Source organism: Apus apus, chromosome 1 (assembly GCF_020740795.1).
Source record: "Apus apus isolate bApuApu2 chromosome 1, bApuApu2.pri.cur, whole genome shotgun sequence".
Taxonomy (NCBI): Eukaryota; Metazoa; Chordata; class Aves; order Apodiformes; family Apodidae; genus Apus; species Apus apus.
In genome coordinates, this window is record NC_067282.1 from 127,521,681 (window position 1) to 127,548,061 (window position 26,381).

The 26,381-nt window shown below is 43.2% G+C and overlaps 2 protein-coding genes across 3 annotated transcripts in view; both read left to right on the plus strand.

Annotated features, from left to right (window-relative positions):
* The first annotated feature begins 468 nt into the window (after window positions 1–468).
* The window catches only part of LOC127382293 (elongation of very long chain fatty acids protein 4-like), a 130,454-nt gene continuing 104,541 nt past the window's right edge, over window positions 469–26,381 (plus strand). The window contains exons 1-2 of one of the 2 annotated variants that reach the window (XM_051613708.1): window positions 469–683; window positions 802–986. The gene's annotated coding sequence lies outside the window, so the exon portion shown is untranslated. Of the gene's footprint in view, window positions 987–26,381 lie in introns of both variants that reach the window. The other variant, XM_051613687.1, reaches the window with a different exon arrangement.
* Window positions 1,998–10,809, plus strand: KCNA1 (potassium voltage-gated channel subfamily A member 1). The gene has a single exon (XM_051613675.1). It carries the CDS (start codon window positions 2,191–2,193, stop codon window positions 3,664–3,666), a length of 1,476 nt encoding a protein of 491 aa, XP_051469635.1. The 5' UTR covers window positions 1,998–2,190; the 3' UTR covers window positions 3,667–10,809.

Here is a 26,381-nt window from a genome sequence, read left to right on the forward strand (position 1 = left end):
CCGCTTCACAGCCGGGGGCGGGCGGTGTGCCCGCTGCCCCGCTGCGCAGCGGGGGCGGCCGCTCCGCGCACCTGCCGGGGCCACTTGTGCCTCCCCTCCCCTCCCTTTCACCCGGGCAGCCCCTCGCTCTCCTCCCTCCCGCCACGGGCAGGGGCTGCCGGGGGTCCCGCCGCGGGGTGCCGGGGCTGGCGCCCGCATTGCGTCGGGGCGGGGGCACCGCACGGCGGGGGCCGAGCTGGAGGCAGCGGGGGCGGCCGGCCCGGGGGGGAGCGTGCCTCCCTTCCTCCCTCCCTCCGGCCTCGTCCCCCCCTGTTCCCCCTCCATCCCCCGCCCTCTCCCTCCCCAAGCTGCACCAAACAGCTCTCAGGTTTCTGCTGATACTGCAGCGTCAAGAAATGGCTCGAGTTTGCTCCCCGCTCTTATGCATTCAGCAGCCCTCTCGCCCCTGCCACACGCGTCCAGCTCCTGCCTCCTCCTCCTGCTGCTGCTGCTGCTGCTGCCGGGACGAGCCAAGACCGACTCCGGGGATGCGGCTGCAGGACTGCGGCTCTCGTCCATCGCCCCAGCCGCCGCTGCCCAGCGCCCGGCTCCTTCTCCAGCTGTCTTAAGAGAAAAAAGCACGACAGCCGGCAGCTATCTAGGACTCCCTGATTTTATTTACTAACTCAAGCCTTTGGAAAAAGGTACTTTGCACTCTTTTCCACCCCCTCACCCTCCACCCTCCCCACTGCGGTTCTCGGTAGAAACTAATTAAACGCACTCGCCCTTGGTGCAGCCTAAGACAGTGTATGAATATTTCAGTGTCTCGCAGGCAGCCCTGTAAAGCGATCGCTGTATTATTAAGAGGGGCGCAAGAGGAGGAGGAGGGTTAAGTTTGCCGCTGCGGTTTTTGGTTTGGTTTGGTTTTTTCGGATGCTGATGCAAGGAGACTTGACGCATTCCGGCACTGGCTCCGACTCCTAACCAGCGCATCTCGCTCGTAGCAGGTAAGGAAAAGCCCCTTTTGCCCCCACGTTGTTGGGCTGTACTTTGTACAGTTTGGGTCTGGGGTATCAATCTCCATCCCTTTCTCTCTCTCTCTCAATTGTGTTTAGCTGCTGCAAAGCAAGAGAGCAGATGCTTTGCTCCCCTGTCCCTAATCCCTCCCCCCCCAGTTGGTGTGATGAAGTTGTCGGCGCTCAGCTAAGTCTCCACCGTCTGTGAAGTGGGGAGAATGGTGGTCACAAGACTTATTGCACTAGTTGGCCCTGCTGAAGTTGCCTGGGAAGTCCTGATGCACTCAGGGCACCACAGGGTCCTCACTGGCCCCTGCCTGCCTTGAAGGCCCCAGCGCGTGTCCGGGGATGCGTGGGGACACGAAGGGCTCTGCATGCACTGCCATAGTGGGCAGAGTGGGATGTTCTTGATGAGGTGAAAGCCAATCCATTGCGCCTGAGTGTGTGTGTGTGGTGAGGCTTGGGGGCTGGTTTCTTACATTTCTCTCCTCCCTGGCAGGCTACATCCTGCAAGTGAGCTTTATGCCTTCCAAAGCAGAGTATCTCCATCCTTCCCTACCCAGCTCGCAAGAGGACAGGACTGGGATCAGAGGGGGGTTGCGGGGGTGGGGACAGGTGATGGAAATTTGCTGAGTTGGCATTGCAAGGACTTGCCTCCCAGCCACCCCGTGATCGATTGATTTATTTATTTATCTGTGTGTATGTGTGGGCGTGTGTGGTAACTTCGTGACAGCAGCCGTGGTGATGGTCGAGTCGGCGAGAAAAGTGGACGGATCGAGTTAAAGGCAAAAGGAGGCAGCTGGGGAGGGGACCTCAGCCTGGGGGTGTGCTTCCTTGACCTTCAGCCTCCTCCCGGCTTGGGGGACAGGACCCCTCACCTTACCTGCCCTCTTCCCTCCCCTAAAGGTACTTCTTCCCTCTTTCTTTATCCTCCCATCAACCCTGATGCCTCTCCCTCCATCCCATCTCTCCTTTCCCCTTTTGGATATTTCCATCCCTTAGGCTCCTTAGCTATCCCTTCCTCAGGCTCTCCATCCCAACTCATCATCCCTCCCTGCAGACTCTGAGCCTCCCACCCGTTCCCTTTCTGCCCCCTCCACTGAACTGCCCTGGTACTCTCTGCTCTACTCCGCCCTCTGAAGTCCCTCTCCCTCACTTCTCCCCTGCCCCTGGATCCCCTTTCCTGTGTGCCACCATGACCGTGATGGCTGGAGAGAACATGGATGAGACTTCTGTGCTACCTGGCCACCCCCAGGATAGCTACCAGCCTGCTGCCCACGATGACCATGAGTGCTGTGAGCGTGTAGTGATAAACATTGCCGGACTACGCTTTGAGACACAGCTGAAGACCTTAGCCCAGTTTCCCAACACTCTGCTGGGCAACCCCAAGAAGCGCATGCGGTACTTTGACCCCTTGCGCAACGAGTACTTCTTCGACCGGAACCGGCCCAGCTTTGATGCCATCCTCTACTACTACCAGTCCGGGGGGAGGCTCCGCCGGCCGGTCAATGTGCCCTTGGACATGTTCTCTGAGGAGATCAAATTTTATGAGCTGGGTGAGGAGGCCATGGAGAAGTTCCGGGAAGATGAAGGATTCATCAAAGATGAGGAGAGACCCTTGCCAGAGGGGGAGTACCAGCGCCAAGTATGGCTCCTCTTTGAATACCCAGAGAGCTCTGGGCCTGCAAGGGTCATTGCAATAGTCTCTGTCATGGTGATCCTCATCTCCATCGTGATCTTCTGCCTAGAGACGTTACCTGAGCTGAAGGAGGACAAGGAGTATACAGTGCATCGCACTGACAACACCACCCAGGTCTACAAATCCAACATCTTCACAGATCCCTTCTTTGTTGTGGAGACCCTATGCATAATTTGGTTCTCCTTTGAGCTAGTGGTGCGCTTCTTTGCTTGCCCCAGCAAGACTGATTTCTTCAAGAATATAATGAACTTCATTGACATTGTGGCCATCATCCCTTACTTCATCACCCTGGGCACCGAGATGGCTGAGCGGGAGGGGACTCAGAAAGGAGAGCAGGCCACCTCCTTGGCCATCCTGAGAGTCATCAGACTGGTAAGAGTCTTTCGAATCTTCAAACTCTCCCGGCACTCTAAGGGCCTCCAGATTTTGGGACAAACCCTCAAAGCAAGTATGAGAGAGCTAGGTTTACTAATCTTCTTCCTCTTCATTGGGGTGATCTTGTTCTCTAGTGCAGTATATTTTGCTGAGGCTGAAGAACCTGAGTCTCATTTCACAAGTATCCCTGATGCTTTCTGGTGGGCGGTGGTATCCATGACCACTGTGGGCTATGGTGACATGTACCCTGTGACAATTGGAGGCAAAATCGTAGGCTCCTTGTGTGCCATCGCTGGTGTGCTGACAATTGCCCTGCCTGTACCTGTCATCGTGTCCAACTTCAACTACTTCTACCACCGAGAAACAGAAGGGGAAGAACAGGCTCAGTTACTTCACGTTAGCTCCCCTAATTTAGCATCTGACAGTGATCTCAGTCGCCGCAGCTCCTCCACAATCAGCAAATCTGAGTACATGGAAATCGAAGAGGATATGAATAATAGCATAGACAATTTTAGAGAGGCTAATCTGAGAACTGGCAACTGCACTATAGCCAACCAAAACTGTGTTAATAAAAGCAAGCTGCTGACTGATGTGTAAACAAAAAAACAACACAAAATCCCCACTCACAGCTTGAAGACTTTAGTGACACAGTCACCCTTTGTAGATGCTTTACTGATAGTCTTTGAATGCTTTATTTACCTCGTAAATGCATTGTTGCATTGCGAATTTTTGCTCAGCGATAAAGAAGCTTCCAGGAACCATGAGGGATAAGATTTTGTTTATTTTGAAAAAGCATTTTCCACCTGGTAAATTATAACCATTTGAACTAGTTTAGTTTTAAGCTGTATGACGCTAGACCTAAACTTTTCCTCTCCCATCTCCTTTTTTTTTTTTTTTTTTTGGATGGAGTTAAACTAAGCAAGGCAGTTTCTAGAGCTATAAAGCATATGCATGGATTCCAGTAAAAATATTCTGCAAAACTGCACAGTTGCAAGAAATTGCATCAGATAATAGTAACAATAAGAATAACAATAATAATAATAATAATAATAATAATAAAAAGATTAGCAAAAACATGCAGCAAGCATTTGTCATGGTTTTTTATGAAGGAGTGCAGATTTTCCTTCCACTCCCTATGTGAAAGATGACATACTTCCAATCTACAGATCCACATATCACCTTATTAAAAACATACTTAAGCCTGGTCTCTTTTTGCTGTCCATAGAAGAACTACTCTAAAAGGAAAAGAACCAACCAAGCCGAAGACAAAACATCTGCAGTGCTGCTAAGTTCTCTTACTTGCAGATGATTTAAACACACTTTTCGTTTTCCTGGTCCAGAACTGGATGCAAAACTTTAAGCCCCTCTGTTTCAAGATAGCACAATGGAGTTTAATATAAGCATGTTAGAATTTGATACTATTTGTTTTATAATCGCATGCCTGAAACGTTACCTCAGACAATAGTGGATAAGCTTTTGTTCGAATGGAATCATCTAAAAATAGGTCCTTTATCTCTCTTTTTTCTTTTCTTTTCTTTTCTTTTCTTTTACTTTTTGATTTGCATTCACCAGAAGTGCACTCCTTAATTTATTAAATCGTTGACTAGTAATTTAAAGTACTGTATTTAAGTGCATATGTTAAGTCAAATGGGAAAAATAACTTTTGGAGATCAAAGCATGTTCAAATATTCAGCATTATGGCCTATTTGATTAAGGTATAACTTGAATTAATTAATGCATGAACTCAACAATAATAATGATAATAATAATGATAACAATAAAAAACAAAAATTTTAAAAGTGCTTGATAGATCGAGGGCCTAAATGGACTGATTAGAAAAGCCTGATTGTTTTCCTGCATTGCTTAGGGAAATGTTTTGACTTTTGTCCAGGTATTGTCAGAAAGGAAAATATCCCATCCCTTAAAGGGAAAGCTATACGAAAAACTAAGAAGTCAAGTTATATATAGCAACACCTGAAACCTAGTATCCTTTACAGTCGAAAGGTGCAGATGCATGCTTTTTGGTGCATTCTCAGAATGTAAATGAAACTTACCTATTATATGCATCCAAATTGCAGCAGCTGGTTTCTTTTGCAGTCATCAGTTGGGAGTTTTTTGTGTTCCCCTAAAACTCACTGAAGAGACACAACAGATTGATTTCGATAGTTGTGCAGTGCCTTTGCCTTACAACCCATAAATTGCTGAAAGTGCCTCCAGGAACTGAGCTGATCAGATATAGCAAAGGAAAGGGCAAGTCACCAACACACTGTCAGAGGTGTTCTGTGCTCCCTCCTGGCACAGTGCAGAAGGGGGTAGAGAAGGAAAGAAAGAGCAAGTGCAAGTGAGAGGGATGCAGGAGAGGTGGAAGACTTCAAGCTTTCCTAGGTTGTTTATAGAGACATCGCTGCCACCATTATATCTGCCCTTCCCTTCCCTGACATGGCTGTTTGGCAGCCTGTCCCAGCATGGCAGGACACAGGAGGGTCTAAGGACTAGCAGCCTAGTCAGGTAATCAGACTGCAGGGCTGTGCTTTTCATTCCCTTGGATTCCCCAGTGGGTAAGTGAGGGAGGATTTCCAGTGCCCTGCCATCCCTGCCTTTTCCATGCCGTTTCAGCAGTCTGTCAGATCTTCAATCCCGTTACAGATCCTTTGAGCCCTATTCTTCTTTCTGGTCCCTAACCTTACTCCCACCATCATCTGGTGAAGGAAGCAACACTGTGATAAAGTATCTTCTGCAATATGCCAGCCTTGACTGCTAGGCCCTAGAGGACAACCTTTGATCTGAGCTAATGTAGGCACGAATCTATTATTTTAAATGGACAAAGTTGAGGATCTTCATTGTGTACTTAGCATGTGGACAACTGCTGTCAAACACTTCTCCTTCCACACTGGACAGATCCTTTCTTCCCCTATCATTATGATATCTCTGTGTGTATATATATCTCTCTCCATATATATATGTATAAATATAGGTGTGTGTGTCTGCGCATGTGTATAACACACACACACACACACACACATATATATATAGATATATAAAATCAAGGCACTTGGAGTTAAAAAACAACCCTAACTCTGCAGTTACGCACAAGCCTGACCTGCCAGGTTTTCAGAAAGACTTGCCTTCATTTCTCACTCTGTGGCTTTTGTGAATCTTAATGATGAGAAAGCAATCAACAACTGAGGGAGCTCTAACTCCTGCAAGTAATGCAAAGTACCAGATAAAACAGGGCATTACACCCTCTAGGTAAGTATTGTAAAGCTTCCTTCCTGTCTCCCACTCACACCCCTGCCCATCACACACCTCTCTCCCTGTTAAATTCTGCTAGTCCTGATCTTCCCAGGCTCCTGAATTCTAGGATATAACTTCTCATTTCAGCATGGATTTAAATGCTGCACTCAGCTTACAAAAAAAAAAAACACAGCCAAACAACTGACTAATCTAAACGGCAATAATCAATTCAGTGCTGTGGGACTGATGATGAGTGAGCAGCATCTGGGAGATGAGGTCTCACTTTGGTAACTTAACTTCTTCCGCAGTTGAGTATGCACACCTTAGTTTAATGAGCAGAATGATAATCATCCTGCATGTATCAAGAGAAAAGTGCTGCTTGCAGCATTTCTGCTTTCTCAGTAGTCCTGGATGGATTATTAGGACTCAGGGTGTTTTGGGAAGCCTGAATGTTGCTTTGTCCATTTGTAGCTCACTGCAGAGGTTCCCAATACATACGGTGTACAGGAATTAATATTGTGTAGCATAGGCATGTGTTTTTGGCAAGTTTGACACAAAAAATAAAACAAACAAAAGCAAACAAAAACCCCACATAAACAAAAAAAAAACAAACCAAAAACAAATTTAAAAAGCTCTTACTTTCTTTAGAAAGGAGTGCTGAAATGTCTTTGTGAGCCTGAAGGTGCACTTAACAAACTGCCTGTTCTTGTCAATAAGCATCCTTTTCTTTCTTTCCTCTTTTTTTCTTTTTTTTTCCTTTTCTCCTCCTTTATTCTCCCCTTTTTTCTTCCCTTTTTGGCATATGCTTCTTTTTGCCACACATGATCTTTGTGGTGTTCTTTGTTAGTGGAAGGGGAGTGGAAATGAACTGATGGCCAATTTAGTGCATCTCTGAAAGAGTGCAGAGACCTTTGTTTGGTAGGGACCTGCTAAAAGTGATGCCCGTGTTTCGTGCTGGACAGACAAACTGGTAGATATGGCAGTCTTAGTTGGTCTGTAGTTTGGTGAGGTAAGGCAGCAATTCCAGCATGAGGAGTCACTACGCAAGCCTCCTTTACAAGCCACTGCTCTTTGCTGCCTTCTTCATTGCTCCTATGCAGCTTTTTCTTTATCTACTCAGTGGAGGGTATGAGGGAGCTTATTTGGAGTGATCAAGGCAGCAGTGCACCACGGTGCAGAGGCAGGAATGAAGTGGAGAGGCAGTGGACAGGAATTCCATAGGCTGGGATCACTGCCAGAATTCCCCACCTGGTCCTACCATCCTTAGCTATAGAACACTAGGAACAGGCAGAGGAGCAAGGGGGAAAGTGACAATTAAAGGCTCTATACTCCCTTTACATATCTGACAGGTTGCTGCCAAGAGCTCAAGTCCTCTGTGTTGCAGCTCCAGCAGAGACAATGAACTGGATTTACTTATCTTCACAAGGAAGTTAGTGTGCAGGAAGCCAGAATGTGAGTTCACAGCATCCTAGCAGACCCATGCAGATTCCCTGCATGGGGTCTCTTAAACCTTGTACCCACTGGACACTTCAGGAGAGCTACTCTGAATTAATGAAAGGTGTGCATTTAAAGTAGATTTGTTAAACTGCTTTAAAGCCCAGCATGGACATTTTATTGCAGAATAAAAGCAAACTGAATCTGATTTGGAGTCATTCTTTTTGGAAGGAAAGTAAGCTGAATTGAATTAAGGTTGCTTTAATTATGAACACAGTGGGGCTTAATGCAGTTTACCTCATCTGCCTCGCAAGTTAATTCAGGTAGATGAGCCTTTAGTAATCATTAAATGGAACTGACCCTACATTGTAGGGGATGCCTGGGCAGAGTGTGGCCACATGCTACAAAACTCTTAGTTGGTGAGGGCTGGAAATTCACCACCTGGCTTACTGAGGGCTAACATATCCCTGGTAACAATTCTAGTGATTTCCTTCCTTTGCTCATGGTTTACACATTTGTAGGTGTGAGGAGAATCAATCGTGCTGCCTTCTGGGAAACTGACAATGATCCTGGCCCAAGAAAATGAGTTTCCACTTACAAAGTCTCTAAGTGTGCACATACTTAACCTGAGGTACTGTTGATCAGGTGGACAAACACTTGAAAGACAGTATGAAGCACTTGAGACAGGACAAAATTCAGCAAAAATCCTCTTGTTTTCAGTAGTGAGTTTGCCCAAGTAGAGATTTCAGGGATCAGACCCTTCTCAGCATATCAGCTGTGTATCAAACATACAAATCAACAATTGAAGCCATGGCAAATTTTGCCAATGTTTTTTAATAAGAAACAATTGTTTTCATTAGATAGAAGTACAGAAAGTTTTTTCCTATTATGAGAGAGCAGAATCCCTAGTGGAACATAAAAATCTGCTTATTTTTTAAGTATAAGGAACTGAGGATAATTGTCACTTTTCCATAGTTCACACTTGGACACTGCAGTTTCTCATATGCACATATGTTAACCAAAATGAAATGCACACTAGGACAGGAACATCTGTAATTTATTAGAAAAGGTGGAAAGCTGTATTTTAGAACAAGGTCTTCCACATACGTATGTAATATATGGAATGAATATATTCCTTGCCAAATACTAGCTTGATAACTCTTTTTAGGGGGGTGCCATTCTGGATTAATTAATTTACCCTAACATGAAGAAGAGGGAAGTACTTCAGCTTTTCCAGGAATGGTATGATCCTGTAGGCTTCCAGCAGCCTGATGCCACTGGTTGTGACAGTAATTTCAGACTTGCAGGAATGCAGAAGCAGCTCCAAAGTGTGACTTACCCTCCGTAGCCACGGAGCTGGGTGGAATTAGAAAGCTATCCTTGCAATTGCACAACGTGGCAAGTTTGTTCCAGACCTGCCTATTCCAAATCTGAACCAGGCTTCTTTTCTGAGATGCTTTAACCAGGGACCTACATTCCAATTTCGGTTGGATTTACTTCACGCTGAGTTTCTTTTTTCTCCTTTCTGTTTTTCTGGCTTTACTTAATCAGGTGTAGAGGATTTGTTTTTCCTGAAATGCTTATAAAGTATTCTTAGAGGTGTCAGTACTTGTATCTGCAAAAATGAAACTTTGGAGTGTTCTACTGTTTTAGTCAGTAGAGGTGAACTTGCCACGGGTAAGGCCAACAATTTGTGCTGTCAAGGCATAGCATGCTTTGATGTTTTCAAAGGATATCAAATGAAATTGAGGTCTTAACTAAATTTTTTCTCAAAGTATCTCTTAATATCTATGTAATACTGTGTATTTCACCTGTTCACAGGCTCTAGCAAATGTCACTACAAGTTACTTAAAAAAAAAATCATCTCCCATTTCTAGTTTATATAACAAAATGAAGGCATTGCATTCAGTTCCTTTAGGTGCATCAGTCTTTGATCTATGCTATTGTTTCAGTGACATTTCTATAATGTAATTGGAATCAAATGTATATTTTACTTTTGTACAAAGTAAAAATGATATTTTTATGACTAAATTCAGTAAACCCTTACGTATAGCCTGCTAAGATGGAATATTTTTTCCTTTCCTTTACATGTAAACCATTGTTTTTGTAGAATGTTGGTTTGGAATGATTAAAATAACAGCTGCCAATGGGACTGTATATGGCCTCTCAGACATACCTCTGATTTTAAAGATCAAAAATACTGATGTGAAATATATCAACTGAATAGTCTCTATATGAAAGTGCACCATCAGGGCAACAAACCATTTAAGCTGGCACAGCTGTACTGATTTCCACCATTTAAAAATCACTTACACTTTGGGTCAAATATGTACTTCATTGTCACATTACAGCTCATTCTACTTCCAGTAGTGAAATTGGTTGACTTTTACCATTTTTAGAACATCTGATGTTATGAGTTCTTGACCTATTTGAAATGCATAGTTTTCATCTATGCAATTTTACCTGCTTCTGTACTTGTTCATCTGTTCATACTTGTCATCAATTAAAGATAATTTTTAAGGATCTTATCCGGGATTATTCTGTCTGGTTATTTTCTGGAGTCTGGTTTCTCTGCTGTCACTACTGGCCAGTTCTATCTGAAATGAATGGTTGGTTTGTTCATTGATGGTTTTCCTATGGAATGGTCTAAGAAATGGCAACATAGTGAGTGGGAAATGTTGCTGTGGGCTTTGACAGGCTTGTAAATGTCAGCTCAAGCTTTACAGTACTACTAATCCAAGGGTTTGGCTTCTGTAGCCTTTGGATCTAGCCTAGAGTGACTAATGTTCTGGGGCCAAACTTTGCTGCTTTCACTGCTGAGACGGCACTTGGTTCCACCAAAACCAGTGGAAATAAGGTCAAGCCTACTGATTGTGTTCTCCAGAGGCTTGTAGGTATCGGTTAGCATGTTATGGTTACATTCCTGAATCTGAACCACTGCCTGTTGCATTACCATGTAAGTGCTGATGTGAAATGAGGTTTTTAACAACTGTGTGACTGAGCACAGTTTTTTGTTTGGGCTGAATGTAAGAAAGTCTGAGTGACTTGGTCCTGGTTTTGTTTTTTTTTTTTTTTAAACTGTTTCTTTTTTCAAGGTGCTTTCTATGCAAACTGGTCTGATACAGCCATGCCTACCATGTCTCAGTATTGGATTATCTAAGACAATGACATATTGGATTCTCTAAGACAATGACTTAAATGCTAATAATTGTATGCCAAAAGTATTGTGTATTAGAAGTCAATTTCTAACAACTGCCAGGTATTTCTGTAGATATGTGCATGCATGGTAGAGTGTGGATTGCATGTGGTGAAATTACATTAAAATACCCTAACCTTATATGAAGAAGAACATTTTCTGTGGTCTGTTACATGGTTTTATTTACATGTTTTGCTTTCTTGGGCAAGGAAAGCTTTCATCAAGGAAATATTTATTCATCACTAGCTTCAAGTATATTTAGGCAGTCTTATTGAATCTCACAAGTTGCCAAAAATGTTGTTCACCTAACAGTAAGGATTTGCAGTTATCAGTCTTGAATGGGTCTAGTCCAGGTAATTTGTCTGTCAGCTGCTCTGTGGTGGTGTTCTTGGTTAAGCTAGGTACTCATGTCCAGAGTGTGATCATTGTCATTGGGCTGATGGTTCTGTGTGTCAGAAGTCTCATTGTTTCTTCCTTATTTCTTCTCTGTGTAAAAAATTGAAATGCTTCTTTATCCGCACTATAGTAGCAATCTTCTCCCTTTTGTCCTTAGGAAAGATCATGTTACATTTTTTGGATCAAATTCTTATGTTGCTGCATAACCTGTTTTCTTGAATCTAAATTCACTTGCTGTATTACCCATTTCTGTATCACTGAATCACACAGAATCACACAGAATCACACAGAATCACAGAATCACCAACGGTGGAAAAGACCTATGAGATCATCAAACCCAGCCTATGACCTAACACCCCCACATTGGCTAGACCATGGCACTAAGTGCCACATCCAGCCTTTCCTTGAACACCTCCAGGGACGGTGCCTTCACCACTGCCCTGGGCAGTCCATTCCAACGTCTAATCACCCTCTCCATGAGGAATTGCTTCCTAATATCCAACCTAAACCTCCCCTGGCACAGCTTCATGCCGTGCCCTCTTGTCTTGTTGCTAGTTGCCTGGAAAAAGAGCCCAACCCCCACTTGACTACAACCTCCCTTCAGGTAGTTGAAGAGTGATAAGGTTCCCCCCTGAGTCTCCTCCAGGCTAGACAATCCCAGCTGCCTGAGCTTGTCCCTATAAGACTTTCCCTCTGGTCCTTTCACCAGCCTCGTTGCTCTCCTCTGGACCTGCTCCAGTACCTCAATGTCCTTCTTGCAGTGAGGGGCCCAGAACTGCACACAGTACTCGAGGTGAGGTCTCACCAGTGCTGAGCACAGGGGAGAATCACATCCCTGCTCCTGCTGGCCACACTATTCCTGGTACAAGCCAGGATGCCATAGGCATTCCTGGCCACCTGGGCACACTGCTGGCTCATGTTCAACCAGCTGTCAACCAGCACCCCCAGGTCCCTCTCTGCTGGGCAGCTCTCCAGCCACTCTTCCCCCAGCCTGTAGCTCTGCCTGGGGTTGTTGTGGCCAAAGTGCAGGACCCTGCACTTGGTCTTGTTGAATTTCATGCCCTTGGCCTCGGCCCATCGACCCAGCCTGTCCAGGTCCCTCTGCAGCTTCTTCCTGCCCTCTGGCAGATCGACATTCCCCCCCAGCTTGGTGTCATCCACAAATTTACTGAGGGGGGACTCAATCCCCTCATCCAGGTCATCAATAAAGATGTTGAATAGGACTGGGCCCAGCACTGATCCCTGGGGGACACCGCTGGTCACCGGACGCCAGCTGGATGCAGCTCCATCCACCATCACTCTCTGGGCCTGGGCATCCAACCAGTTTTTAGCCCAGCAAAGGGTGCACCTGTCCGAGCCATGGACTGCTGGCTTCTCCAGGAGGGTGCTGTGGGAGACTGTGTCAAAGGCTCTGCTGAAGTCGAAGCAGACCACATCCACAGCCTTCCCCTCATCCACTAGGCAGGTCACCCAGGCATAGAAGGAGATGAGATTAGTCAGGCAAGACCTTCCTTTCCTAAATCCATGTTGGCTGGACCTGATCCCCTGGTTGTCTTCTACATGCTGCTTGGTGGCATTCAGGATGATCTGTTCCATAATCTTGCCAGGCACTGAGATCAGGCTGACAGGCCTATATTTTCCTGGATCCTCTTGCTGGCCCTTCTTGTGGATGGGCATCACACTGACCAACCTCCAGTCATCTGGGACCTCCCTAGCCAGCCAGGACTGGTGATAAATGATGGAGAGCAGCTTGGCCAGTTCTTCCACCAGCTCCCTCAGCACCCTAGGATGAATCCCATCTGTACCCATGCACCTATTGGGATCTAAGTGGCACAGCAGGCCCCTAACTACTTCCTCCTGGATTACAGGAGGGCTATTCTGCTCCCCATCCCTGTCTACCAACTCAGGAGCCCAGTTGTCCTGAGGGTAGCTAGACTTTTTCTTAACGTCTGAGGCAAAGAAGGTGTTAATCACCTCAGCCTTTTCCTTCTCCTCTGTTACTAAGTTCTCTCCCTCATCCAATAAGGAATGAAGAATTTCCCTGACCTTCCTTTTGTTATTAATGTATTTCTGAAAGCATTTATTATTATATTTTACAGGTTTGTCCAGATTAAGTTCTAACTGAGCGTTTGCATCTCTAATTCTCTATCTACATGCCCTTACAATATCCTTACATGCTTCCTTATGCACCTGCCCCTTTTTCCAAAGTTGATACACTAGTTTATTTCTGAGTTCTTGTAATAGTTCCCGGCTCAACCAGGCTGGTCTTCTTCCCTGCTGGCTCCTTTTTCAACACACAGGGACAGCCTGCCCCTGCAGCTTCATCATTTTCATTCTTAAAGTAAGCCCAGTCTTCTTGGGCTCCTTTGGTTTTGAGGGCTGCTTCCCACGGGACTCTCTGAACCAGCTTCCTGAATAGACCAAAGTCAGCCCTCCAGAAGTCCAAGGCAGAGGTTTTGCTGACGACCCTCCTAACTTGACCATGTATTGAAAATTCTGTCATATCATGGTCGCTGTGCCCAAGATGACCTCCAACCCCTACATCTTCCACCAGCCCTTTCCTGTTCATAAACAGTGAGTCTAGCTTGGCACTACCCCGAGGAGGCTCACTTACCAGCTGTAGGAGCAAGTTATCTTCCATACATTCCAGAAACTTCCTTCTGTTATTTTCCTCCCTTCTTGGCCACACTTCATCTTGTGAAATACTAGCACTTTCTACCATTCTTCACTGCTGAGGTCCTTCCTGGTCTGTCTCATCATACCTGTCATGGGTCTAGCCCAAAAAAATCCTTCTATTAGGCCTGGGAATGCCAATACTTGTATCACAAGTATACATTTTTATGAAGAAAGACTGGGCCTGTTTCCATCTGTGCTGCTTCTTCTATGTGGGAAACGCTCCCACTAGGTTTCTTTGGCCATGGTGCTAACAAGATAGTATCTCGTACTTTACGATTCCTCATCTTTCCCACAACCTGTGCAATCATTGTACCCCTTGGTGTATCTTGTACTGATGTACTGTGGTGTGGTCAGTTTTGCTAAGTGGAGGTTTTCAAGTGAAACCGAGTGCATTCAGCACCAGGTCCTAGGACGTTTTTTGCCTTCTAAAATGACTCTATTAGAAAAAAACAACACAAAACAACCAAAACCCACAACATTGTGTACTGGGCTAGTTGAAAGTCCCGTAGTTAATTTCTTAGCTAATCTCAAATGTAAATAGGTGTGTGTGTTTTCCCCCCCAAAAAATTTAAATCCTCCTATCCTTTATGCTTCATCAATTATAAAAATGTTGCCCATGGAGTCGTTTCTGTGGCTACACCAGGCAGCCTCTTTATGTTGTAGGTTTTCTGTGAAGCAACCTACATTGAGGAAAAAACTGTGGCTCTGCAGGTGTAATTGAGATAACAGACATGTTGATGATCAATAGAATAGGCTCCTATCTTCCTCTTACGGACTGGCACTCAGCTTGTAAGGGAAGCAGAGATCAATGCAATCTTCTTTTCTCCATCATTTGGGAGACTTTCAACACATAGAGGGAGATAGTCTATTCAATAAAAAGGTGCTCTTTTTATATGTTACCTTCTTTACATGATATTGATGGTTTCAACATGAGTTTGATTTACCCAACACGTAGTATTGGAAGTTACTTGGCTTGCGTGTTCTGTTTGATTATGGATACAAAATAATTGCTTTATGGAAATAGAGTAATCCCAGGTGTGAAGACGTACTCCCTTATTTTTATTTTAACAAATAAGAATCCTAATACTCCACAGCATAAAATGACTCATACCTCTGAAAGCAAACGAAAACCTTTCTCACAGGTGTGCTGTTACCCACAGTTAAAGTGTTATTCTTCCTCTAAAACACTGGAGCACCTTGCCTTCAGGGCTAGCAGTCTAAGTCAGATGGCTGGACTGCCAAAGAAAATCAGACCATCTGATGCAGTGCTATCCCTGAAAGCAGCTGCTATGTACTGCTGCAGCAAAGCTCTGCAAACATGTAGAGGGAACTGCTATGTTCTTGAAGTAAACCAGAGCCCACAGAAGAATTAGGATTGTATCTTTTGAGTTCAGTAGACTGAAGAAAGACCATGATTTCATGCTGCCTTTCAGTCTGATTTGAAAAGAAGATAAGAAATATTCTGTACTCAAGGCTTCTAACAGGTACTTTTAGAGTTGCATTATATCCCATGGTTGGTCTTTCTATGGAAATGCTCACTGTGTAGTGTTGAGATTAAGCATTTGAAAATCAAAGAAGCTTTAATTAGCACAACAATACTTCCATCTACTCAGCTTCTCTAACAGCTTCCTAAAATATCTTACATTTTAGTCCAACAAGGAGACAGTTATGACTCTTGTATAGAAAGCTTTTGCAGCAGAAGATGAAAATGTAATTGTAGCTGGTATATCTTCTCACTAGGTAGGAACATTAGCACATTTGGGCTTTTGAGAAGAGGAGCATGCAGTTTTCATTGAGTGTATCACAGAGAGAGCTGCGTGAGAAAGGCTGGATGATCCTTAAAGGGAGGACAGGTCTGAAGACAGGTGTGTTTAATGAATCACCATTTCCATCCTACTTGGTTAACAGCTGAGTGTGAGGAATGAGTATTCAGTGTATTCAGTTCACATAAGAAGCCTGCAATGGGACACCCAGATGCAATGTGAAGTGAGGTTTCGTCTCCCACAGTTGCCTAGGCTGATACCATTGATAGAGCCTACAGTCACTTCAAAAGATTTAAACGTCTTTGATTTGTAGAAAAGGTAAGAGAGCTAATGCCTGAGGGCTTGACAAACCGAGTGTACCTGCTATAGTGGTCATAGGGGGGCAGATTCCTTTGTCATTTCAGTCCCTGTAAGATATACATCATGTTTTTCATCTTGATACGTTCAGACAGGTCCACCCAGAAGAGAAGTGGCAACTTCAGAGTTACACTCTCTGGTGCACATTTCCACATTCATGGAGTCACGTGCAACTTTTACAGTAGCTCAATTATCTTTTGTAAAGTTGCTTCTGCTTGACAAGAAATACATAGAGCCTAAATCAGGCCCATAGCTCAGTATAAGGCTAAACTTTATTAAGAATACTTCAGTGGTGAGCAAGTGGATGGCAGAAAACAGCCATCCAAAAACCTAGATCTCCAGACACACCATGGATAGATTCTCCAGCTACTTTTCCATGAATACTGAGAATGCAGTAAAAACTTGAACTATTCCTTCAGTTTGGAAAAAACCCTTAAGTTTTTAATTTAATGAAGAATTAGCTCATTGCTATTTGGCCATTCTGAACACAAACCTGCACGTTAAAATTCTGCTGAAAGAAGGATCAGTCTAGACTTTTTGACATTTGGTTCCCTATGTGTATTGGGTTGGCTGTGGGAGCTGAGACTGGCAACAGGGTCCTGCCTCCAAGTGAAATCACTCGGGCAATGGCAGGTGTTGAGATGTATATTTGTCTTCTGGTGACTTTGACCCTTTCCTTCTGTTTTCAATGTGCAGTATTCCTCTTTAGAGAAAAAAACCCCAGCCAATTCCAGCTTACAAGGGAGGCAGCTTCCCTTTGGTTCCTTTTCTAGTTGGCCAAGTGTTCTTATAAACTTGCTTTGCTGAACTGTGGCAGTGGCTTTTATGCAAATAAATCACTTGCAAATGTTCCTGAAGTGCTCAGAGATGTGTTTATTTCCTGCTACCTTGATATCTGCAGCTTCAATTCATGTTATTAAGTTTGGTTGTTTCAGTTGCAAACTGTCGGGTTTTTTTTCAGGAATATGAAAAGATAGAAGGGGAAAAGAATGTTTCTGAAAATATATTTGGGCATCTTCCCCCCAAAGAGGGGGCATTATTGAAACTTTTTTTTTCTTTTTTTTTTTTTTTCTTTGAATTGAGTTACCTTGGCATTACTTGGCATTTGGGAAAGAATGAAAAAAAATTAAAAGGATCTCTGTTACTTGGGATACTTTTCTTTATTATTATTATTATTTAGATGATAAAAATGGCTGGTGTTCCAAGAGAAGAGCATTTACTGCTAATGGGGCTTTAATGCAAACTTTTGTGATACTTAATATTTAAATCCTGAAGAGGGTAAGATATGAATATTGCAGGAACAGCCACTGGGTGTGTACAATAACAGTATGGTGTTTAGAGGGTAATAAGATTCCAAATACCAAATGAGAAAACTCTTTGCCTATGGGAAAACCACTGGTCTGATGTGAACTTGCTTCTCCCGAACATATTTGTTCTACAAATTGTGATGGGCATCTTCCAGAGGACTTTGTGCCACATTGGCTTCTGTCATTTTGGCTCTAACCACAGCACACAAAACATAGCGGTGTTCTGCCTCATACCAGTCTTATGTCTCAAACTCAAGAAGGATTAAAAAAAAGCATAGAGAAAAAAAGGTGTAAAATGTTTGTCTGTCAGGAACACTGTTGAATGCCCTGACTTAGGTGAAACTTGTTTTGCTGAATGCTCCAGCAAGTCTACGTGTTTGGCATGGAGACTTCAAAGCCACTGATTCAGTCCTTCAGTTAAATTGATCCTCAACATAGAATCATAGAATCATAGAATGGTTTGAGTTTGAAGGGACCTTAATGAATGTGTAGTTCCAACCCCCCTGCACGGGCAGGGACACCTCCCACTAGATCAGGTTGCTCAAAGCCCCATCCAACCTGGCCTTAACTCTTCCAGAGAGGCAGCATCCATAAGATGGTAGTAAAAGGTATACTGTCATCAGTTGGGACAAGAAATGCCTCAAGGTCTAGGTTTCATTAAAGACTATAATGCTTTCCTGGTGTCTGGGCAGAACTGCTCTGGTCTACTTTGTCTTTGTGTCTGTTTGTCCTGTAAATATTTCATGTGCTGTTCTCGTCATTTGGTAGCCTTCCAGCGTGCTGTTGAGGAGCAGCCAGGTTTTGTCTTGGAAGTAGATGAGTTTCAAAACTGGGAAGGGAGCTTGCATGTCAGTTCATTAAATCGGTAAAGGGTTTGGGGACTGTTTAGGGTGACATGTGCTATGTTAATATACAGTGTCAATCTCTTATGTTGGAGGATACTAAACAGCAATCTGAAACTATGGTAGTCAATATATTCAATTATTAATTACATGTAGTAAATGGAAGCTGGCTATCACTGCATGATATACAGCCACTATTGCTAATGCATATTCAAAGCGTGCATTCTATCCGATGGGACTGTGATGTGTTTTTCCCAGTCTTCAAATGTCTGTGATTCCATCCATTTATGATACTTTAACAAGTAGCTTAAGTCCACAAACAGTAAGAGCAACTCAGTGCTGCTTCAGAACAGATTGCTATGTCCACATAACCCCACACCCCAGGCTGGAAAATTGGTAATTGGGGGAGTGGCAGCAAAGTGGAGGGGTGTTGGTATTTTGATTTCTGAGTCTCTTTTTGGTAATACCCATTAAGTTCTTACTCTTATGACTTGGGTACCAAAATGAATGTGAAGAATGTGGGAAGTGAGACTTCACTGCCTGCATCTTGTGTGGCTCTTTGTTCTTATATAAAATGAAAAATTCCCTGGTACAAATCAACAGAACTTATTTCTTCTGAACTAGCCAGCTGAGTGTCTTTCTTTCTTATTCATATCTGAGAATGTTTTACATAACTAAAGCTTTTATAAAGCCAACAGGGAAGAATCTTGCCCATCAGATTCCGCTGTAGTACAATAAATAGGAATAAGACCCCCCTCTCTTTTAAAGGAGAGATGTGTTAAAGTGACACCAAATACATGTTCAGCTATTGGTGTTTATTGACTCTGGGCAGTATTCTGGGATCATACAGAATGTATGCTTTAAGGTAATCAAATTGTAAGTAGGAGGCAATTAAATATATACGTGAGCATCCTTTACTTTGCCCATAGGCCTCATAACCATGATGCTGTTTCAGTGAAGACTTAAATTCTTCTCTTTTGCTATGCATAGATTTGAACCTAATTTGGAGCAGTTTATAAAAAACATAAGTGATTCTTGGAGAATTAATTTGATATTATCTCAGATAAAGGAGAAATGTCAGCTTTCATGGAGACATTTATAGGGCAAACTAAACTGTTAATTGCTACTCTTCTCCAGAATTTTATTAAAACTCCTCTGATAAAGCTAGTGTAGCAGTATCAAAAGATGTGATATACTGTAGTAGAAGTTATTATGCTCCAGGATTTATCTGCTTTTACAAGAAAGCCTAAAAACTCTTGAAGATAAATATTATCTAGAAGGGTAGTGGAAGAAAGTAAGCATTTTTCTAACAGTGAATTTCTGCTATGATAGTTTAAGTCTGCTCTTATATCTTACTTTGTGCAGAACATTTGAAAACCCAGACCAGTATTTTTTTCAAGAAACATAACTTACATGCAGTTTGGAGCTTTTGTTAGTGTAGTAATACCACTGAATCTTCCCTAATGCAGTCTAAGCTGTACTATAACTTGCACCCAGCTTCAAGACTTCTTACAGTCCATGGTGAAACACTGATGAGAAGTCATGATGACAAAGGAATTAAAACAGCTGGATCTTTTCAGAGTGTCATGGCTCGTAGGATGTGGCTGACTCACAGAAAATTATTAGTGACTTCTCAAGGGATCTTTTTGTTGGTTTCAGGATGGGGGAGCTTTTTGCCAGATGTCCTGAGACACAAAACCTGACCAGATAATTTGATGTTCCCAGGAGAATCTTATTTAATTTTAAACAGCTTGAAACCTTGCTGCACAGAATAGCACAGGAGTTTTGGGCCACTTGGCTCATGGTGTAGGACTTCTGTAGCTGGGAAGGGTATGTTAGAAATTGACTGAGGCTGAACCAGTGTTTCCTCATTTTCCAGGATAATGCCAAGGCAGGGAATGAGGCCTCTGTCTGTGTAGCAGGGAGACAGACTAAGGACCACTTAGATGCTCAACTGTTTTAAATGGGTTGAATTCCAGGGAAGCCAGTGGCCCCATGAGATTACCAGTGTGAAGAAAATGAGCAGGCATCAGCCATTAAATTGTAGTACAAAAGCAGCTTACAACAGCAGAGAGCAATTGAGGGCATTTCTCTGTGAATACCCATACATTTCCAAGCTGATCTTCCCAAGTGCCCTAAATTCCTGTTGAGTTCAGCACCTCTTAATATGTTACTGAGCACGAATTACATTAACAATGACATGTGGAAAAGCAGATAACAATGTTGTTTGAATGATTCTCTGCCATTAGTTCAGACAAAGCTTGCAAGCTTGCTACCCTCTCCAGACAGGGACTGCTGGTGTAAAGCACCAAGTAGAATGGAGCCCTGCATCCAAGGGTGTGACTACACTAAAAATATGAGTTAAAACAAGGATTTATTTTATTTTCTCATAATCTTGGTGATTAGTGCTTAAAATAAAGCCCTCTCTGATTACTTCTGTTCAGTAACATCTGGAGTGAGGCAGGTGTTTTATGGATAAATGGGAGAAAAGCTCTTTCCCTCATTTTGTTTATAACCTGTGTGAGTAGTATCTCTGTGGAATCTGAGATTGTGACTGAGAGGAAAATAGAGACAAAAAATAGTCTTGCTGTTTCTCATTTGTTTGAACTTTTCCAGCATCATACTTTTAATAGGATGTATAGAATACTAGTTTACTCTTTGCTCTACTCTTTCTTTAGGCTTTCTATTGAGTGATGTGAAGAAAAGCTCAGTAGAACCCCTAAGGTGCTTGTCTCTTTAGGGGAGAGCTAGAAGATGGATTTGGTAAATGTCTCTCGGCTTATAAATATTGTACAGAGACACTATAATTGACTGATAATGTGACTAAACCAAGTAATTTGGTTTAGCTTTAGCTTTCCCAGTCTTTAGGATGAATAGCTACATAAAAAAGCCATGTACCCAAGTACACTGTCCAAGACACATGGTCAGTGTGACAATTTGCTCTGAGATAACTTGGGTACTAACAGCTTACTGCCCCCATCTTTACCTGACTCTGCAGTGTCCTTGCCCACAGAGGTACAGAAAATCCCTGATGAGCTGGTCTGTAGGGCACACAGGAGTTCCTTGTTCTCCATGTAAGCTCCTGAACTTCAGCCTGCACCGTGCAGCAGAACAAAGGGTAGGTGAGCAGGCTTCCCTAACTACAGATGCAAAGCTGTGCAACTAGTGGACTCCTAAATCACATAGATCTCTCAAGAAGTGTGGGGCTGCTTCTTGTCATGGGTCTGTGTCACATGGCAGGCAGCAAGGCTGTGCAGTCTCTCTCTCCCCTGGCAGAATAAGCAAGCCAGCAAGGGCTGCCAACAAAATTTAATGCTGTGCCCATCCTCATTTTGTAGTGGAGAGATGACTGGAAACCACTCCCAATGCTTCCCTACTTCGCAGTTTCCAAGGAACAAGGTACTTGTCTTTCAGCTCCTGGCCACTTGGACATTTTGATGTGTGACTTATAGGGTCAACAGTGTTTTGTCCTCTTAGGTGGGTGATGAAATGGTGTAGTATGAAGAGTAGTTGTGTAGGTCATCCTGTTCCTTGCCCTGTCTTCCCTCTGCCTTCCTTCCCTGCTGCTTCTCACACCTCCCCTTCTGTTCCCAGTTTCAGAATTGATGTTATTTTTTAATATTTCCATAGCCCGTGGTACTTACCCTTTCTCAGAGGGCACAATATGTTTTTGACAACTGCAAGCACTGCTCCATCCTAATTGCAAACTTTTTCTTTGATTTAGATGACCTGCAGCTGGTTCAGGTCATGAAAAACTCCAGGCTAGTGGAGAGGGATCATTGCCCCAGAGTGGTCCAGTTTAGTAGCATGGCAGGAAGCAGACAAGGAAAGCATAATGTGGGGAAGATAAAGCTAGTTTTTTTTATTTCTGCATCCTCACATTGGTTTTCCAAGGTCACAGGGATTTGTACTTTAAGTTTTATGATTTAGGAAGAATTAATGTACTGCCTAACAAAGTGCAAGAAAGGGATATTTACACTCTTTTAACAATGAAGGAGTATAGTTCTCAGGAAAGCCAGGAATGAGGAATAGTGCTGTTTTCATTTCTGTTGGGTGAGATATTGAAAGTTGTTATTTTTTTGCTGAGCAGTAGTACAGAATCACAGAAATATTGATTTTGGAAGAGACCTTTGGCAACTGTGCTCCAAGCAAAATCCCTTAGAGCCTGGAAAAAGAAGGTGCATTTCATTGGAAAGATTATGTAAAAAGCTTACTTTTTTTTTTTTTTTTCCCCTTTTATCAGCAGTAGGAAATATTACACATTAGCAAAAATATATTTTCTATGTCGAAGTTTTATAGGAACTCCTGCCTGTACTACAGAACTGGAGGGTGACCAAAGAGACCAAACTAGAGAAGAAAACAGGAACACGTGACTGATAAACAACATGTCAAGGACAGTGAAGATTGACATCTCTTGGCATTGGACTGTATTTGGGAGAAATTGGTAGTGAGGGGCTGAAGGACAATGGCTGATTTGCCACAGTACATGGAGCGAGATACTAGAGTAAATGTAACAACATCAGATACTAAAGTTAGTTAATGGTGTTTCACAGCCAGAGTTAATCCGCTGGTTGTGCTCCCCCATGTTTAGAAGGCTGCTTATGGAACCAGAACAGAGCCTGTCACCATTAAGCCCCCTATCTCCTTTTAAAATGTCACATCACTTGGATGCCTTTATCCACACTGTTTTGTCCAACTTGCTTGAGCTGGGCTCAAGACGTGGAGGAAAAGATGCTCTTTGCCTCATGATACCACATGGGTGGCGCAGACGGCGTTTCTGTCTGTGGCATCCTGAGGTGTGCATCCCAGGGAGGGCTGCTTGGGTGTCCTGGGAATGCCTTAACTATCTGGGTTTGCTGGTTTTGATAATTGCTGGTTACTGGTGTGTGGGATTTCGGTAGACATTGAAAATTTACAGTCATCATAGCCTGAGGAGATAGTGGAAATATCACTTTGAGCTGATGGCAGCGTGAAGCAGATGCTGCCACTGTAAAAATCCAAGTACAATTTCCAGAATGCATGGAAGGAGAGGTGTTGGTTTTCTTTCAGTTTCAGAACTTCTGGTATGAGTGTAAGAGTCAGAAAATACAAAGAAGAGATTGGACTGGTCTGAGTCACAGAAAGCAGGAGTGTGTCACCAAACAGAGCTCACTTCCCAGTTTATGAGGCCTAAAGAAAGAGTTCAAAAGCTTCCCTTCCTGAAATATTGGTGGTTTCACAAACCAGCAGCTGAAGTAGAAGAGAGAGGAGCTTTCATTTTTCTCATTTTACTTACTTTCAACAATGTAATAATCTTAGCTGGAAAAAAATAGCTGGAATGCTTTTTGAAACATGCAAAACCATGATTTGAAGAAGCTTCTTCAAAGCTTCTCCATTCCTTTAAATGCATCTTTGAGGTCCCAGTTGTGATGGTTTTATATAAGATGCAAAAAACTCTCATACCTTCAGAAAGGGTTTAATAATTGGAAAGTGTGGCATCCTAAATTTTCTTTTCCCCAGTATCTTTCTACTGTGACTTTTTCCTGTAGTGTGTGACAGTTGATTCCCCACCATGCTCTTTGGTTCTTTCAAGTGCATGGAGGTATATCTGGCACTTCCCTCACCTTATTTTACTTGGACTTTTTGTAACTTGCCATATGAGAGAGTCTGGGCAGATCTCTGGAAGCAGAAGGGGAAATAAAATTAGGGCAGACTGACAGGAAGAAATAATTTCTTCATAAATAGAGCCCTTGAAGTCTTTTTGTCACTCTTGAATTATTTTTGTCACAGCGGAATGAAATTGCTTCAGGTTGCTGCTATGTTTTCAATACAGATGATCCCAGAAATCAATGCAGTAATTTGAGGTACAGTCTCTTTATATTTGTGCAGCATGTCTACACAGTGCCAGCTGGAGAATCCATACCGTGTTACTATTTTCAACACTATGTAGACATGGAACTTATGTCTGCAGATAAACTGTGTCTTAAATTACTTCACTGACTTCAGGGCACTTCATTTCTGCTGTGGCTGTAAAGCTGTTTCTGGAGCTTCTTGGTTAAGTGGGTATTTCTGCCCACTCATGCATTGTCCTGTGTGGACAAACCCTGCAGAGGATACTGGCAGCTTGGCCATAGCAGGTAACAGAGTTTATACACAGCCTATGAGAATATTGCTAATCCCAGATCTCTTTACACATTTTCTTTTAATGGACCTACCCTTCTTCCATTGAAGCTATTAGCCACTGTTTACAATTCCTCTACGTTTTGCATTGCTATTTCATAACCCACTCCATGAAGTGTTTCCAATGGCTGTGCTGGTGGGGGTACTATTTTTACACTCAATCTGCTGGAGTGTGCTGCTTGGCCACAGCCATACAAGGCAGCAGAGGACTGAGTTCTACCACTGACTGCTGTGGAAACAGTATCAACCTGCCATTCTTAAATTCAAACTGGTCCTCCCCACAGGACTGGTTTTTTTTCCCTTATTATGGCAAATTGTTTTGAAAACCGTGAGTCTTCTGTAGCATTGAGGTAGTGGTCAGTGAAGAATCAGATTTCATTATTACTTTATGGGATTTCCAAGCTGGATTTCATAGCTGCTGTCTACTGTCCTGATTTCTCTGGGCATCCAGCTGCAACCCCTTCCCTCCTTTGAAATCCAGGTATTTACATTGAGGTAATTAAGAAGCCCTTAAGAAGCCAATGCATCATTAATGCCCTCTGATACAGTACAGCCCATTGCTACTGTTAATTTATGCTTTTGTTTGTTTGTTTGTTTTTCAACTCTTTTTTTTACGTCCAAGTTATATTTCAAGCATAATTTTGAGACACTCTTAAGTGCTTTGCTGAGAATGACCTACACTGCATCTCCTGCCTCCTTATGCCCATTCATTTTGTTCTTCTGTCAGAGTATATCATCAAGTCTTTTTCACATGCATTTTGAGGTTTGGGGTTTTTCCCCTCTAAAGTAAAACTATGCTATAAGCACTCATGCATCACCTCAGAAGTATATTCTCCTGCTGGTTTCAAGGGTAGATGCACAGTGTGACCAAGGGCAGTTGTATCCCCAAAGTTTGCAGGTTTCCTTTGATTGTTGTCTTCCATTGAGAGTGCAGAGGCAGAACTTGCCCAGCTCGCTTCTTTAACGTTTGGAAGGTCTGGTGTTGCAGTTTATGTTCCTGGTACTCAGATCTCCTGACTTTTTGCACTGTCTTTATGTGATGCTCTTAAAATACTCTAGCTTCTGGAAGGATCCTGGCAGTCTTCATGGGCATTCTATGATGCAGGCTGTCCTGAAACAAAATCAAAACTTTCTGTTGGTGCGAGATGGCCAAATGTTCCTTAGTAACTTTTGGGACCCTAGAAACTCTGGAAAACAGTGATGCCCTGGAAACACCTTTGGAAACATCCTGTTCTTAAGTGCCTTGAAAATGTTGCACTTGAATATTAATTATTAAAACCACATGACTGCACATGCACAAACCTGTGAAATTCCCATCCCTGAAACTGTCCTTCTGGTAATGCTAAACTTGGAACCAAATTAGGTCATATTTAACAGGAGCTTTACAGCTGTATGTCCTAAATAAACCTTTGAAAATGTAAGGGCAAGGTGGTGTGTTAGTGTAGGAGTTTAATGGATACGGATGGAGCTATCTGCAAGAGGAAAGATATTGAGAGGGCTATTACTGAGGTTCAGATTGGGCTCTAGACACCAGATGGGTAGTTTAGCAATGGAATTAATCACTCAGAGAGTTGTTGGAAACTCCAACCTTTGAAATTTCCAAAATTTGGCAGCTCACCTGGTTGATAATAATCTTGCTTTAAACAAGAGGTTGGTCTAGAGGTCCTCTTGTTGTGGTTTAGCCCCAGTAGGCAGCTCAGCCCCACAGAGCTGCTTGCTCACTCCCCTCTCCAGTGGGATGGGGGTTGAGATGAAGGCAGTTTAGTAGGTAAAGCAAAAGCAGTGCATGCAAGCTAAGCAAAATAAAGAACTTGTTCAGTACTTCCCATCAGTGGGCAGGTGTTCAGCCATCTCAAGGAAAGCAGGGCTCCATGACATGTAGCAGTTACTTGGGAAGACCACACCATAAATCCAAATCCGTAAGTCTCTCCCTTCCTCCTCCTTCCCC

Coding starts and splice junctions, on each gene's coding strand:
- KCNA1 (XM_051613675.1), top strand. CDS start 2,191: ATGACCGTGATGGCTGGAGAGAACATGGATGAGACTTCTGTGCTACCT.